The 13042-nt window shown below is 38.9% G+C and overlaps 1 protein-coding gene across 9 annotated transcripts in view; it reads left to right on the top strand.

Annotated features, from left to right (window-relative positions):
* The window catches only part of ZDHHC20 (zinc finger DHHC-type palmitoyltransferase 20), a 59144-nt gene that overhangs the window by 31489 nt on the left and 14613 nt on the right, over window positions 1-13042 (top strand). For all 9 annotated transcript variants that reach the window (XM_025262824.2, XM_025262823.2, XM_006073225.3 and 6 more), the window contains exons 4-7: window positions 474-594; window positions 5594-5663; window positions 6718-6750; window positions 7355-7475. In XM_025262824.2, coding sequence (XP_025118609.2) covers window positions 474-594; window positions 5594-5663; window positions 6718-6750; window positions 7355-7475 — 345 coding nt within the window. The remainder of the gene's footprint in view (window positions 1-473; window positions 595-5593; window positions 5664-6717; window positions 6751-7354; window positions 7476-13042) is intronic.

Here is a 13042-nt window from a genome sequence, read left to right as displayed (position 1 = left end):
AAAAACAAAAACAAAGCAGTAAAAGTTGTCCTCAGGAGAAACTTGGCCAGAAAATAGCAGGACCCCTGCCTGTGATTTGCCCGCAAGCAAGTGAGTCTTTGAACATGTTCCCAAAGATTCAAAATCTCTTGACACTTTCAAACAGCAAATCTTTTACTAGCACAAAATGTATATTAAGCTCTTTTTTGATGGGGAAAGTTAATTTTTTCTGTAAAAAACAAAGATGCAAAAATATTTAGTTCATGTTCTTTGCCATCATTAGCACAGAGGGCAAATATTTTCACTCTGTCAAAGGCATGTAGTTTTGTTAAAAGGTGCTTGATTTAGCTTCCTAAACAAATTTGAAGAAAAATTTTGCCTTTATAGAAGGAAATATTTGTCTTTTTCTGTTCTGGATAAAACTTGTTTTTCTGAGCATGATAGTTAATAATCACGGGATTGAAAAGAATTGATAGTTATTTCTCCTTCTGTAGTTCTGCTTGTCCAATTCTGAGAAGGAACGTTATGAAAAGGAATTCAGCCAAGAAAGACAACAAGAAATTTTGAGAAGAGCAGCAAGGGACTTACCTATCTATACCACATCGGCTTCAAAGAGTAAGAAAAACAAATCTTACACTTTTTTCTCCAAAGAATTTTGAGAATGTGGTCATTTTGCCAAAATATATTTGCTGATTTGACTACTAAGTGGGTATTGTGGTTGTCACAAATGGCGTCTGCAGAAACAAGACTTTTCTGTGTTCTGTATCTTACACGGTATTTCAGATACAGGTGTGTACCTTTACGTGAAATACAGGTCTTTATCTCAGGTAAACCTGTCTCAGGTGTTTGAGATAGATTTACCTGAGATACAGGTATTTCAGATACAAAGTCTACTTTGATACAGACTTTTTATGTGGTTCACTTTAATGTTGATCTCTCTTGTTCTGCATTTTTCTTCTAGCTCATCCTTCATGGCTAAAAATTTCATTTACAATTTCTAGTAAACTGTCATTTGGAAATCCTGGTTTGAATTTGAATATTTTGTGTCATCCCTGAGTAATATTTAAAAAATCAAGAATGTGCTAACCTAGAATGGGGAGAAATAAAAGCCATAGAAGGGAAGAAGCTCGTTAAGGTCGTAAAGCTACCCCTCAGAGGGCCAGACTTGGAAGTCCACTGTCTGCTCCGAAGCCGTGGGTGCTTCTGCTCTTCCGACACCTGGGCCTGTGAGGGGGACAGGTCTGTGAGTCGCCCAACTGGTTATTTAATTGTAGGAAGTTGTTTAAAATTATGTATTCTGTATCTCATTAATTCATTCAAATACCAGATAATGTTGACAGCTGACAGTCTAAGTCCTTTACACATATGAGCTCATCTGAGCTTCACACCGGCCCTGTGGGGAGACGCTATCGTGTCCACTTTACAGATGAGGAAACAGAGGTGAAGTAACTTGGTAAAGGTCACACAGACAGTGTGGGGAAAGGTGTCCTGCCTCTGAAACACACTGTGCTGCTCAACTCCAAGGGGAAGTAGAGCTTTTTCCTTTGTGTAGTTCTGTACATATGCTGACTTAAGAAAATTTAAAATTTGTGATAGATTTTAGGAGGGGATATTTGGCCAACATTTAAGTTTTCACTCATTTAATGCAGGCACCCTTTGGAGAATACTGTGGGTTCAGTTCCAGACACTGCAGTAAGGCAAGTCTTACAGTAACGCGGGACACATGAACTGTTTGGTTGCCCAGTGCGTGTGAGTTATGCTTACACTGTAAGGCAGCCTGTCAACTGTGCAATTGCACGATGTCAGAAAAACACGTACATACCTTAATTTTAAAATACTTTATTGCTAAAAATGCTAACCATCATCTGCGCCTTCAGCAAGTCATAGTAGTAATATAAGGTCATTGATCACAGGTCACCATAGCAAATATAATAATCATAAAGTTTGAAATACTTTGAGAATTACCAAGATGTGACACACAGATACAAAGTGAGCAAATGCTGTTGGGAAAATGGCACCAGTCGAGTTGCTCAGTGCAGGGTCCCCAAAGGCTGTCAGTTTGTGAAGAAACGCGGTGTCTGTGATGCACAATGAAACCAGGTGTGCCTGGACTGTCCTTTTGCACAACCAGTATATTACTGTGTAGAATGAAACCATGGATTTCAGATCAAACCCCAGCTCTTTAGTTACTAGTGCCATGAGAATCACTTAGACTTTTCTAAGCCCGGTTTCCTCATTTTAAAATGAGAACTCTGGCACCTAAATCTCCGGAGGTATTCATAAACGAGACAAGCACTGAGTGTAGATCTTGGTGTATAGAAATACACTTTCAGTACATAAAAGCTAATTTAAAATAATCCTTCTTATGTTTAACTATAAAATGTCTAGTTCACAGCAGTTGTTAGTAGTTGTAGTTACATAGATTAGACATTTTTTTTTTGTACATGCCGGGAGACATCTAGGATCTTAGTTCCGTGACCAGAGATCAAACCCGTGTCCCCTGCCATCCTGAAATAAAAGCTCAGAGTCCTAACCTCTGGACTGCCAGGAAATTCCCTAGATGTTTTTAACCCCAAGACCAAGATTCTAGAGGATTTATGAAGCTCTGAGATTATATACAGAATTTTAGGTACTTCTTAAAGTAGCCTGTTCATAGCAAGATCTGATTTTCAGAGCAGTAACTCCAAAGAGTTGAAAGCCACTAAGGTAAAATCTTTACCCGTAAATCTTTATTACTCTTCATTCATTATAATGGCTTTCTACTAATCTGAATAAAACCCTTCATCTGTTGACTATTACACCAGAATTATTCTGGGCACTTTATGGTGATCATTTACCCCTCAGAGCCACCCTGGGAAGCACCGCGCTTGTCCCCGTGTTAGAGATGAAGGGGTGACACAGGTGAGGTCCCTAAAGTCCCTGAGTGGCAAGGTCTGGGATTCACGCTTTATCTTCTGACTGCAGACAGTCTCTGCCCTTGAGCACTGTTTTATACTGCATTTCTACTTAGAATCCCAAACCTTGGGTTTTTCCTTTTTATGGAAATAATACCATACATCCTTTAAAAAACAAAATATAGAACCACACATTATATGAAGTGGAGCTTTCCTAGACCAGAGATAGTGAACGTGATGGCGCTGCCTGCACAGCGGGGGTGGCGACTTTCGCTAAATTCCTTCCTGTGCTTTTTGAACCACGTGCCTGACAGAAGCAGAACCATGTGGACGTCTTATCTGTTAAGAAAACAAAAACGAGTCTTCCTAAAACTCCCCTGTCCACAGTCTGGATATGGCCAGTGTTTCTCTCTGGCTCGTCCTGCACCATTACCCGGGTCAGCTCTACTAAAACTCTGCTTCCTGCACCATTCCCTGGGTCAGCTCTACTAAAATTCTTCCCCACTTTTTATTTTTACGTCTTTTTGTCTGCCTTGAATGATTGTTTTCTCTTCTCTAAATCTGTCAGTACTTTAAAATTTTAATTCGCTGTCTACCTCTTCAGCTGTTTCTGTTCACGTGAAAAAAAGTGAGTTTTACAGTCTTCTCCAAACTTCTCAGCTTCTTACCTTGTTGATCCCAGCTTGCTGTCTAGTGGTTGTCTCTGTTGTCCTACGACCTGACTCGGTCCTGCAGCTCTGGCAGCTGGCGCTCCGCCTGTCGTCCTAACACAGTGAGCACCTTGCCCCAGGCACTCAGTAGGCATTTGTGGGGTAAAGCTGTTCCTGGGTGTGTTCTCTGTAATGCCTGCTTATATATACACTTGAAAAATCTCCCTTTTCTCCTCTTCAGTAATTTTCCCATTCTAGAAAATCCCATGGATGGAGGAGCCTGGTAGGCTGCAGTCTATGGGGTCGCTAAGAGTCAGACACGACCGAGCGACTTCACTTTCACTTTTCACTTTCATGCATTGGAGAAGGAAATGGCAACCCACTCAAGTGTTCTTGCCTGGAGAGTCCCAGGGACGGGGGGAGCCTGCCGTCTATGGGGTTGCACAGAGTCGGACATGACTGAAGCAACTTAGCAACAGCAGAGCTTCACTTCATATTTTATCAGAAATAATATCATAACAATAATAATTGCTTTACTGAGAATTTGATGTTCCAGAAGATTTTTTTTTTTTAATTTGCACAATAGTCCACTACACTTGATATTATTTGCACTTAACAAAAGCAGAAATTGAGTCTTTTAGCAAGTAAGTTACTATCAAGGTCACAAGGGAGTAAGTGGGAGAGAACCAGTGTGAATCATGGTAGCTGAGTCCGGCTGCCTCTGGACTTGGGGCTGCCATGCTCAGCTGTCCGCAGGCCTCTCCCTCTGGTGTCATCATTCTTGTCTTTTATGAGACTTGCATAGAGATCACTGACCTTTGTCTTTCCTTGTCCCTGTTTGCTCCTAATAATCTTGCTGCTTAAAGATTTCCAGCTGGTTTCTTCCTTCTGCTTGCAGATGTACTTCAAAGTACATCTCCTCTTAAAAACAGCAACAGAGGTTAGATTCTGATGTGTTCCAACTGCAACTCTGTTTTCTTTTTCCCATAATTGCAGGTCTCCTTGTAACTTGTCTGCACACCAGACTCTTTTCCTTTCCAGCAGGTTCCAGGCAGCTGGCTTTTATTCTTCCTAACCAGGCTTGGTGGCTTTTTGTCAGGCTAGCTGCTTAAAAAACTTTCTTCTTTGTGCTTTTCTGTTCTAGTTGTTTTTGCATTCTTGAATGTTTATTCTTCCTCCTACACTTTTTAACCCTGCCTCACAAGGTGCTTTTGTCCCATTCTTTTCATATAGTTCCTTCAGCTGTTCTCAGCCATGGGATTCTGACACCACAATATTGTGGTGTTTAGTTTACTGTGTCTCAGATAATTTGTTTTCTGAATAGTTTTCAGGGCTGAGTTAAACCTTTTTTTCCTATGAGTTAGCAGACTCAAGGCTGTGGGCACCCTAGCGCTCACTTGTCAGGCAGCAGGGGATGGCAGCTGCACTCGGGGCCACACATTTACCATGTCTCCGAGTGAGGGTTTCAGAAGGGCACTGCCCAGCCCTCCCCCAGGGCCCCTGGAGACTGTCAGGGCTTGCATTCACCTTGGCATGTGTGCCCACTCGAGCTCCATTCTTGTACTTCCTCGAGCTTCCAAAGGACAGTGGTTCCTGAGTGACCTGTTTTCCAAATTCAAGCCAGACAAAACCTAACACCTTGGGGGCAGGAGGGAAGTCTATCGTGTTCAACTGTATATTCTCAGCATGAAGTAGTGTCTGTCTCAGAGCAGAGACTCTGAATGCTTGTTGAAGAGCAAGAAAAACAACCTAACCCTCCTCCCATACCCACCCCCTCACCCCATCAAGCTCATTTCTGTCACTGGCAACATTATCCTTCTGGCAAAACACCCTGGAGACTGAAATTTTTCTGATTGCTGTGTTTACTTCAGTTTTTCTGTCTATTCAGTCATCTAAGACACTTCAAAAATCTTCTCAAAAAGTCTGTTTAGTTATTGGTATTATTTTAAAATTATCAGTTGTCAGTTTCCCGGAGTTGTTTATAAAAAATGAAAGTAAATTTTATAGTTGTATTAACTCAACTGTAAAACATATATCCTTCAACAACTTCCTTTTAATTCTTAAATGTAGCCGTCAGATATTGTGAAAGATGTCAGCTGATTAAGCCTGACCGTGCGCATCACTGCTCAGCATGTGACATGTAAGTGCTCCTTGTTGGCTGTCACTCAACCCAGGACCGGAACTGGTGTGGGGAGGACAGGGGGAGAAACTTGCCCAGGACGCTGCCTCGGCTCCTGGTACTGCTCTGTGTGCAGAGCTGACAGGAATCCATACACAGGCCAGAACACTCGCTGCAGTCACCTCAGATGACAGTTCCTGCACCACTTGGATCTTTAAGTATGTGTACTACTTCTGCTTATATTTAAATGTAATATAGATGAGCAAGTAAGTAATACCCCCCATGAGAAAGATAAACTATTTCCTGAGTTAAAAAGACCATGACAGTTTTCTTGCTTTTATTATTAATGTTGGTATTAAAACCTAACAAACCACAAAAATATTACTTTCAGTTACCACCTGTGAAGTTATTCCCCCTAAAATGTGAAAGAGTTTCTCTCTTACACTCTTGTGAGAAGGTGGTGTGTTGAAAGAAAGACTCTTAGTGTGGGAATCCCAGTGAGTCCTTGAACTTCAGTGAAGCAGGCCATTTGATTTTACTTATTGTCTAACTTTATGCAAATATACATTGCATATACTGATGGAGGGACAAATGTGGGGATTTTCTTTTTCTGATTATAAAATACAGTGGTTTTTATACATGGGATAGAATTGTAATAAATCTGTGGGAAGATGGACTACCTGCAAGCCCATTCATTGAACACTGTTTGTTTCCAAAGTTGTGTTTTTATGACTTGCACATGTTTAAAATAATTTTCCCTTTTGTCTTCCTCAGCTGACTGTAAACTACATCAGCTACCGTTCCAAGTGCTATATGCATCTTATCTGTATATTACTACAGTGTTGCTTGATGTGGTTCAAGGCAGCTGGCCATGTTCAGCTCAATTCTCAGTATGAAAAATCACTGCCTCTTACCTATGTGAAATAACAGAAATTATCTCTAACCTAATTCTACTGGGTTGGTTTTCCTAAGATGTGAAAGGGAAAATTTTAAGTCCCTTAAAAAAAAACGAAAATCAAAATAGAATTAGTGGAATTTTTCTATATGGATTTTCTTCTGCTTGTTTGTTTCTTAGGTGTATTCTTAAGATGGACCATCACTGTCCTTGGTACGTATGAAACACAAAGGAGATGACATGAGGTGGGGAAGTGGGAAGGAGGGTATTTATTTAGAGTGATTGATCTCAGTGTTCCTAAATTTTGAAGGTCAATTTAATTACTCATAGATATCAAGATTGATGTAGTTTTATGTTTCTGTTTACATGTTTTTCTTTAAAAATATATTCTGGTGTTATTAACCCAAAAAATTGTATAATAAGAATTAACATTGAAATTCCAAATTCTTACAGAATTAATTTAAAACACACATCCACAATTAAGACATGGCCCCTTTCTTCTCAAATGAACCATTTATAGTTATAATGATTTTATGGTTTTTGATATGTCCTATTTGTTCTCATCATGATTTTAAAAAAAAAAAACAAACAAATTTACCACCTTGGCCATTTTTAAGTGTACAAGTTCAGCAGTGTTAAGCATGTTCGCATTGCTTTGCAACCAGTGTCCAGCGCTGTTTCATCTTGCAAAACTGATACTCTGTCCCCGTTAAATAGCTCCCTGCTCCCCTCCCGAAAGTCCCTGGCAGACACCATTCTAGTTTTGTTTCTCTAAGTTTGTTTTGTTTTTACAATGTGATTTTGTTTATTCTTCTAGGGTGAATAACTGTGTGGGATTTTCTAATTACAAATTCTTCCTGCTCTTTTTATTCTACTCTCTGTTATATTGCCTTTTTGTGGCTACAACAGTTTTACAGTACTTCATAAAATTTTGGACGGTAAGTCTTTTTTCTATCTTAAAACATATATTTAAGATTTTTAAGATGGTATTTCATAAATAATTCCTTCATTCTGTATTATAAGTAGACAATACTTAATTGTACTAGTTAGAATTTATAATGGCTCAGAAGACAAATGGGGTTAAAATTTCCCTTCCTATATACATGTGTATTTGTGAATAAATGAGTATTACACAGAACATAGTGAGTTTCTTTTAGTAATTCGGACTGCTTTCAACCATACTCTTAACAATGGGCTATCAATTTTAGGGAAGTAGTTCCTTTCTTTGAGTTGATGGGACTTACTGAAGTTTTTACAGTAATAAAATTGAAACTCCCAGCCTCAGATAACCATAATCTGTTTCCTGTGTCTATAGATATTAATCATTTTCCTATTGTGAGAGGCAAATGTTTTCCCATTTTAATTGATGTCTTATAACTCCATTTTGTTTTTACTAAATCAGTTTTATATTTTTAAAGTAGTACTTTTTAATTATGATTTCTGGCTTTATTCTAGTCACTGTAAATTTATACAAAGATTCATCCAACTTTTCTTCTAGCATTTTTTTTTCCCTTCATTTAAGTCTTTGATTTTGAAGGTGGGGGTTATTGTGGTTAAAAGGTGCTTTTGTATTTACTCTCCTTAAAAACCCTATGAAGGTATTTTAAAATGTAGGTTTTATTTTTATTCAGGTGTGGTGAAACTGACAGATCAGGAGGTGATAACCTTTGAAAAGATAGCTTGTTACTCACAGTTCCAAGGGAGGGTTCCCACCACACTACTCAGGCCCTCATGGGGAAGCACCCGAGTCGCCCGGGAAGTCGAAGGCAGGAGGGCCAGAGCCTTCACTAGTGTCCATGGGAGAGGCACAGTGAGGCAGGGTGAGCGCACATAGGGTTAGCTAGTTTGAGTAACCTCAGTGGTCTCTGGGGCTCCAGGCAGTGTCTTGTTTGCTGTGAGTAGGGCTGGGTAGTACTACCCACTGGACTGTGAGAGCCAGGTAACCGGAGGTGTTTTGGAGTGTGGGCTCTGGACCGATTAGTTTGTATATAGTTTGAGAAGTACATTCCTTGCTGTCTCTTTAAGAAACGGATAGCCCCGGGAGAGGCACTGTCTCCCCAGTCAGCTAGAATCCAGGTGCTCGGAGCACTGAGGCTGAAGAGAAGAAGAAAATGTAGTTAATGCAGAAGGAGCTCTTATTTTTCCAGCTTTCAGAGTTGTAAACTGAGGTTGGAGAAGTTAGGTAAATAAAGTGAAGGTTGAATCAGTGCCAGATGAATGAAGTCCAAATTACAGAATGTTACATTTCTTTATCAGAAACTTCAGCAGTGTTTGCATGTAATGATTTGTTAATGAAAAAGTAAATATTGTCAAACTTTTTAAGATTCATAATGAGTAAGCAAAGACTAATAACTTAAGTCTGCTTTTCTCTTCATTCTTCAACAGTTACTATGTGCCAAGCACATATGTTCTAGGCACTTTGGATATATCAATGTACAAAGCAGACAAAGAATTCTGCCTTTGTAGAACTTACTTTTGAGAAGGACTAAACAAACAGTAACCATAGTAAATAAGGAAATTGTGTTGTATATTGGAAACTAAATGCTCTGGGAAAAAAAGTAGATCAGGGTAAAGGACTTGGCAAGTGTGCAGGGCAGGTGGGTATAATGGGCAAGTTACAGTACTAAAAAGATTGATCACGGTAGACCTCAGTAAGAAGATTAGATTTGAGTGAGACTTGAAGGAAGTTAGTGGATATCCAAGAGAAGATTATTTGTGCACCCAAAAAATGAGCACCTAAATATATAAAGTAAATATTAACAGAAGTAAAGGGAAAAATAAGAGAGCAAGACAGTAGACAGAAATAAAGGGTGAAAGTAAAGGGAGAAATAGCAAGATCACAGTAAGGGCCTTTGATCAGTGGATAGATCATCTAGACAAAAATGAAATAAAAAAGTATTAGACTTAAATGACACTTTAGTCCAGAGGCACTTAATGGACAGAGCACTCCATCCACAAGCAGCGGAATACACGTTCTTGTCAAGTGCACATGGGACATTCTCTACAATAGGTCACAAAACGTGTCTTGTCGTTTTAGGAATATTGAAATGATAGCAAGCATCTTTTCTAACCACAATGGTATGAAACTGGAAATCAATTTTAAGAAAAATAAACTGGAAAATTCACACATATTTAGATTAAACACATGCAGCTGAACAGCCATTTGGTCAAAGAAGGAATCAAAAACTATTGAGACAAATGAAAATGGAAATACAACATAAAAAAAGTTCTGGGATGCAGCAGAAGCAGTTCTAAGAGGGAACTTCATAGAGATAAACCTATATTAAGTAAGAAAGGATCTCATAACCTATAACTTTACACCTCAAGGAACTAGAAAAAGAACAAAGCTGCAAGTTCATAGAAGGGAGGAAATAACAAAGATCAGAGTGAAAATAAATGAAATAGAAACTAAATAGGTAACTAAAACTAAGAGCTGGATTTCTTAAAGAATAGAGAGACCTTCAGCTAGTCTCACCAAGAAGAAAAAGAAAGAGGGGACTCGAAAGAGGAGACATTACAGCTGATAAATACAAAGGGTCAAAGGGACTTCTCTGAACAATTATATGCCAAATAATTGGACAACCCAGAAGAAATGGATAAATTCCTAGAAATGGACAACCTACGAAGACCAAATCACGAAGGAAGAGAAAATCTGAACAGACTGATTAATAGTAAAGAGATTGACTAATCAAAAACCTCCAAAAGTCCAGGACCTGTGGCTTCACAGGTGAACAGCCTACACTGATCCAACTCACACTCTTTCCAAAAGTAGACGAGAACACTTCCAGGCTCATTTTATAAGGTCAATATTATCCTAACACCAAAACCAGATGAGGTCACCACAAGAAAATTGCAGGCCAAAATGCCCATTGAACATAGATTTTTAAAAATCCTCAATAAAATATTAACAAGCCAGATTCAACAATACATTAAAAGGACAACACACACCCTGATCAAGTAAGATTTATTCCAGGGATGCAAGGATGGCTCAGCATCTGCAGAGCAGTATGTGTGATATAGATGTGTGATACTTCATTAACAAAATGAAGGATAAAAATTATATGATCATCTCAATAGATACAGAAAAAGCATTTGACAAAATTCAACATCCACTTATGGTAAAAACTGTCAACAAAATTAGTATAGCGGGGACGTACCTCAGTTCAATGGCCATATATTGACAAGCCTACAGTTGACATCATACTTGGTGGTGAAAAGCTGAAAGCTTTCCTTTCATGTCAGGAACTAGACCAGGATACTCAATCTTGCCACTTTTATTCAACATAGTATGGAAGGTCTTAGCCAGAGCAGTTAGGCAAGAAAAAGAAATGCATCCAGATATGAAAAGGAAGAAGTAAAGCTGTGTCTGTGTGCAGAGGACATATTATGTTAGAAAATCCTAAAGACTCTACCAAAAAAAAAAACCTGTTAGCTAAGAAGCAAGTTCACTGAAGTCATATGATACAAAACCAATGTACAAAAATCAGTTGCATCTCTGTATACTAATAACAAATTTTTAGAAAGAGAAGTTAAGGAAACAGTCCCATTTACAATTGCATCAGAAAGAATAAAATACCTTGGAATACCTTTAACCAAAAACATGAAAGATCTATACACTGGCAAGTATTAGTCAGTGATGAGAGCAACTGAAGAAGACCCAAATAAATGGAAAAATAATCTGTGCTCATGGATTGGAAGAATTAATATTGTTTATTTTTTTAATATTATTTAAAATATTAATACTATATATAAATACTACCCAAAGTAATCTGCAGATTCATTGCAATCCCCATTAAAATTCCAGTAACGTTTTTCCAGAAGTAGGACAACCCTAAAAGTTGTATGGAACCACAAAAGGCTGCAAATGACAAAAACAGTCTTGAAAAAGAAGAACAAAAGTAGAGGTATTTCGCTTCCTATATTACACATCTGTAGTAATCAAAGCAGTATATTATTGGCATAAGAACAGACACATAGATCAGTGGAACAGAATAAGAGCCCTGAAATCAACCCAAGCATCAATTAATTTATGACAGGGAGCCAAGAATATACAATGGGAAAAAGACAGTCTGTTCAGTAAATGGTGTTAGGAGACCTGTACAGCCACATGTGGAATAATGAAACTGAGCATTAGTCCTCCATCATGGACAAAAGTCAGCTCCTAAAGACTTAAACGTGAGAGCTGAAATTGTAAACCTAGAAGACACGGGGGCGAGCTCCTTGACATCAGCCTTGGCAGTGACTTGTGTGGATTTGACACCAAACATAAAAGCCACAAAAGGAAAGAAAACTCAACAAGTGAGACCACATCAAACTGAAAGCTTCTGTACAGAAAAGGAAACTATCAACAAAATAAAAAGCCTACTGGATGGAAGAAAATATTTGCAAATTATGTATCTGATAAGGGATAATATCCAAAATATATAAAGAGCTCACAGCTTAATAGCAAGAACAAGACAAAACAGCCAGATTTAAATGGTCAGAGGGTCTGAATAGACCTTTCTCCAATGAAGACATACAGATATTCAACAAATGCAAGAAAAGATGCTTAGGATTACTAATCATCAGGGAGATGCAGGTCAAAACCACAGCAGTGGGATTTCCCTGTGGGTTGCAGTAGCTAAGACTCCACACTCCCAATGCAAGGGGCCCGGGTTTGATACCTGGTCAGGAAACTAGGTCCCACATTCCTCAGTGAAGAGATCACATGTCACAACTAAAGATCCCGCGTCCCACAACTAAGACCTGGCACAGCCAAATAAATAACTGAAAGTATTTTTTAAAAACAAGGTATCACCTTATACCTGTTAGAATGGTTGTTATCAAAAAGACAAGAAATAACTAGTTTTGACAAAGATTGGGAGAAAAAAGAACCCTTGTGTGTTGGTGGGAATGTAAATTAGTGCAGCTATTATGAAAAATGGTATGAGGAGTCCTCAGAAAATTAAAATTAGAACTGTTGTATCACATGATCCAGAAATTCTGCTTCTGGGAACATATCCAGAGGAAATGAAAACACTGACAAAGATACCTGCACCCCTGTGTCACAGATTATTTACAACAGCCAAGACATGAAAACATTGAGGTTTACATTGGTGGATGAAGAACTTGTGGTATAAATATGCCATGGAGGACTTCACTTTTAGTCCACTGCATAAGAATCCGCCTGCCAATGCTGGGGACAGGGGTTCAATCCCTGGCTCAGGAAGATCCCATGTGCCATGGAGCAGCTAAGCCCGTGTGCCACAACTGCTGAGCCCATGTGCTGCAGCAATTGAATCCCACGCATCTAGAGCCTGTGCTCCCCAGCCAGAGAAGCCACCGCAAATGAGAAACCTGTGTACTGCAGTGAAGAGTAGCCCCCACTCACTGCAACTAGGAAAAGTCCATGCACAGCAGCAAGGAGCCAGCACAACCAAGAATAAACAAAATTTTTTAAATGTGCAGTGGAATATTCTTCTACCATAAAACAAGGAAGTCTTGCCATTTATGACAACTCAGATGG

Source organism: Bubalus bubalis, chromosome 13 (assembly GCF_019923935.1).
Source record: "Bubalus bubalis isolate 160015118507 breed Murrah chromosome 13, NDDB_SH_1, whole genome shotgun sequence".
NCBI classification, from domain to species: Eukaryota; Metazoa; Chordata; class Mammalia; order Artiodactyla; family Bovidae; genus Bubalus; species Bubalus bubalis.
This window is presented reverse-complemented; position numbering and strand designations above follow the sequence as displayed.